Raw genomic sequence first — 3,730 nt, 5'->3', positions numbered from 1 at the left:
AGAAATTCAGTTTTATATATAAGTATGTTTTATTTTTGTTTTTTTATGAGTAGATTGTACAGGCTTTGAGATAATGAGTTGCATGCCATTACTTTCTCTCAATAGTGTTTATCCTTTAGTTACTAAAAAAAATATATATATATTATTGCACTGTCCTTTTAATTATATTTATATTTATGAGTTTCTCCCTTTCCCTTTTTCAAATTTTCTTCATCACTGACTGGGTGGCACAACCTCCACCTCCCCTCTACCCTCTTTACAGGTGCTGACTGAGAAGCAGCATGATGATGCGGCGAGGAATGAATACAACTTTGACCACCCTGACGCCTTCGACTTTGAGCTTGTGGTTAAGACGCTTTCGAGGCTCAAGGAGGGCAAGAAGGTGGAGGTCCCCATATACAACTTCGTCACCCATCGCCGGGAAACCAAAACGGTAAATGAGGTGGCGGAAATTGGTGGCTCAACTTTTCTTTGATGCAGGAATATTGAAATTGGATTGTTCATGCTACTGCAAATTGAAGTAAAAAAAAAAAAAAAAAAAATTCCTTGTCTCTTTTCTTTTTGGTTTTCTCTTGAAAAGTGTTGAATCATGTATTACAAACTTTGTGTAAATAAAGGATCACTTGTAAGTTATGTTACTCTGTGGACTCCATTGCCACTGCAGAAAGAACAGCCAGTTACATGATTAGAGAAGATGGATGATGATGAATGAATGAATTATTCTAAATGAATGATAAATAAAAATGATGAATGCCTAATGATAGTTAATGCTAAAAATTCTGACAATAATGATAATGGTGATAATGATAGTAATGATAGTGGTAATGATAATGATAAGAATAATGATGATGGTGATGATAATGATAATGATGGTAATGGTAGGAATAATAATAAAATTGATGATGATAATGAAAAAGTAATGATGATATGATAATGATAATGAAATGTAATATATGATATGATATGATGTAATATGATAATGATAATGACAGTCATTGTGACGATGATAATGATAATAACAATGATAAGGTAGTGGATATAAACATTATGGCAAAGATATTAATACTATTAACAGTAATCATGAATATGTGATGATAATAAATACAGCTGCATGAATATCATCAATAATCATTGAAAATTGATAACATTTCTTTCTGTTGGTTTCAGAAAACTATGTATGGTGCCAATGTCATCATATTTGAAGGAATTTTAGCATTCTATTCTCATGATGTGATAAAGGTATGTTTTCCCGGATAATTCACTTCCAAGATGCCAAAAGTTCACTTCTAAAGTGCTATATCCATCACCAAAAATTGTTTTCAGGCAGTTTTACACCTCTCGCACCTCAAGATTTTATGGCAGTGTTCTGTGGTTCCATGTTTCCTCAAGTTAGGAAATTTAATGACATCCTGTACATTTGGTTCTGTGTTTCCCATTTGTTAGGCATGTCACTGACATCGTTTATGCTTCGTTCCACACCTTGCACAAGTTGGGAACATTAAAAGTATCCTGAATTATTCAATTATTGGACATAACTTTTTCTTGGTATTAATTTCCAGCAATTGAATATGAACCCTTTTTTTAGAGTAGGTACAGAAAGAATATGAAGAACATTTGCTATTAATTTCCAGCAATTGAATATGAACCCTTTTTTTAGTGTAGGTACAGAAAGAATATGAAGAACATTTGCTTCCTAATAGTTGGTAGGCATTAAGCTGTACTTAAGTAGAATTGAACCATTCAGAACGTTCTCCCCCACAGTTGTTAGACATGAAGGTGTTCGTAGACACAGACTCAGATGAGCGGCTGGTGCGGCGACTGCGAAGGGACATTGCAGAGAGAGGGAGAGAACTAGATGGAGTGCTCAAGCAGTACTTCAAGTTTGTGAAGCCAGCCTTTGACTATTACATAGCCCCATCTATGGTAAGATATGTCTCTTAGAGAGTTAGGTGAAGGAAGATTTTGTATTCAAAAGGTTGGAATGCCAGGTGAATTTTGGTTTTGATAATAGATATGAATATCACTTTCATCAGGCTTTGGTTCATATAAAGTAGATGATATAGAAAAATTCATTACAGAATGTGGCATGTGAAATTATTCATTCTCATTTATACTTATTTCAACAGTTTTCATGTTGAACTTTGTCTTGGTTTCTTGTAGAGTAATTCAACCAGTTTCTCAGAAAGGTAATAGCAGCAATCTTGAATTAGTTTGAAAATGTGGTCTACTTTACTCTTGGAGTAAGGAAAAGCTAATGAAATAAAAGATGCGAAGTAAAACAAAAATAAGTGAAAATAAGTGGAGCAATAAATTTAGATTAGAGAAAATGTAACAGTAAAGTTCAAGTAGATTTGTTGAACATTTTGTGTGAAGAATGAGTACGTGAGAGATGATGTTTCTTTTTTGATTGGAAACAGGTCCATGCTGACATCATTGTTCCGAGAGGTGGGGATAATGAGGTGGCCATCAATCTTATTGCTCAGAATGTTATGACGCAGTTGCAACAGGTCAGTGGCTGTATTTTTGTGTTCCAGCAATAATTTTCCTTTCTAACGATATCTGATTGATATGAATATATTGATGTAGTTCAGACTTTTGATATGAGGCAAGTTTTTCAAAGGTCATGAATTTGAGAAATATTATCTACTATTACTTAAATTTTTTTTTTTGAAACTAGCATTTATAATAAATACTTAAAGCCTTCTGATATGAATATTGGATTTCAGCCTAATTGGCTCGTGTCTGTCCTAATTGAAAAGGCCTATGTAGGTATTCAAACTAATTTTGCGAGATTTTGTTTTTAAGATTATAGAAAGGATGTGGACGTTTGAGCAAGTAATTTTCTATGAAACAAGATCTAACAGTGTTATTTGAAATCTGTTTTTCCTTAGATAAATTAAGAAGAAAAAGAAAATAGAATAATGAAATGGAAGTATTGCCTTTAAAGTATGTAAGGTTTTCTATAGGTAAATAATTAAGAACAAATATTTTTTCTCTCCATCCCCAATTCACAGAGAGGTTTTAAACTCCGAGAAAAATTAGCGCATGCCAACTTTGGTATTGTGAGACCCAGTTCCCTCCACCTGCTGCCCTCCACACCCCAGATCCGCGGACTACACACATTCATCCGCAACAAGGACACACCCCGTGACGAGTTTATCTTCTACTCTAAGAGACTAATACGACTGGTGATTGAACATGCCCTGGCGCTGTTGCCGTTCACGGTGAGGACCTTAACTGAGATTGTTAATTTTCTCTATTGGTTTAGATGGTTAATATTTTTATTTATGCATGCAGCTCCTTGTTCTTGGTTCAAAATAAAGAGGGAATTCAGTCTAGTTTACAAACATAAAATTTCCTCATATCATGATCAGGGATAAACAGTACTAAACCAAATTTTATTGTTATTTCCATCACAGTGAACACTATCTCTTTCCAAGCCTTGAGACCTAAGTATCCTTGTCCCTCTTTAAGCAGGACGTGACTGTAGAGACGCCCCAGGGTATCCCATATGAAGGGAAGCGCATTGCAACTGAGAAGATCTGCGGCGTGTCCATTCTGCGAGCAGGAGAGACCATGGAGAATGCTCTCTGTGAGGTTCTCAAGGATGTGCGCATCGGCAAGATCCTCATTCAGACCAACCTTGATACAGGGGAGCCTGAGGTGTGTGTGTGTTTTTGTTGTTGTTGTTGTTGATGTTGTGGTTACTACTGCTATTTCCTAGTTTTAA

General features: G+C 35.2%; 1 protein-coding gene across 2 annotated transcripts in view; it reads left to right on the top strand.

The window, feature by feature from the left end:
• Window positions 1–262: 262 nt before the first annotated feature.
• The window catches only part of LOC138866478 (uridine-cytidine kinase-like 1), a gene marked incomplete at its 5' end in the record, with an annotated part of 5,469 nt that continues 2,001 nt past the window's right edge, over window positions 263–3,730 (top strand). Inside the window, 6 exon segments of one of the 2 annotated variants that reach the window (XM_070139378.1) lie at window positions 263–433; window positions 1,168–1,239; window positions 1,762–1,923; window positions 2,418–2,507; window positions 3,015–3,224; window positions 3,478–3,663. In XM_070139378.1, coding sequence (XP_069995479.1) covers window positions 263–433; window positions 1,168–1,239; window positions 1,762–1,923; window positions 2,418–2,507; window positions 3,015–3,224; window positions 3,478–3,663 — 891 coding nt within the window. 2 annotated transcript variants of the gene reach the window in all.

Source organism: Penaeus vannamei, chromosome 25, assembly GCF_042767895.1.
Source record: "Penaeus vannamei isolate JL-2024 chromosome 25, ASM4276789v1, whole genome shotgun sequence".
Taxonomy (NCBI): domain Eukaryota; kingdom Metazoa; phylum Arthropoda; class Malacostraca; order Decapoda; family Penaeidae; genus Penaeus; species Penaeus vannamei.
Note: the sequence above shows the minus strand (reverse complement) of the source record. Positions and strands in the feature narration are given on the sequence as shown.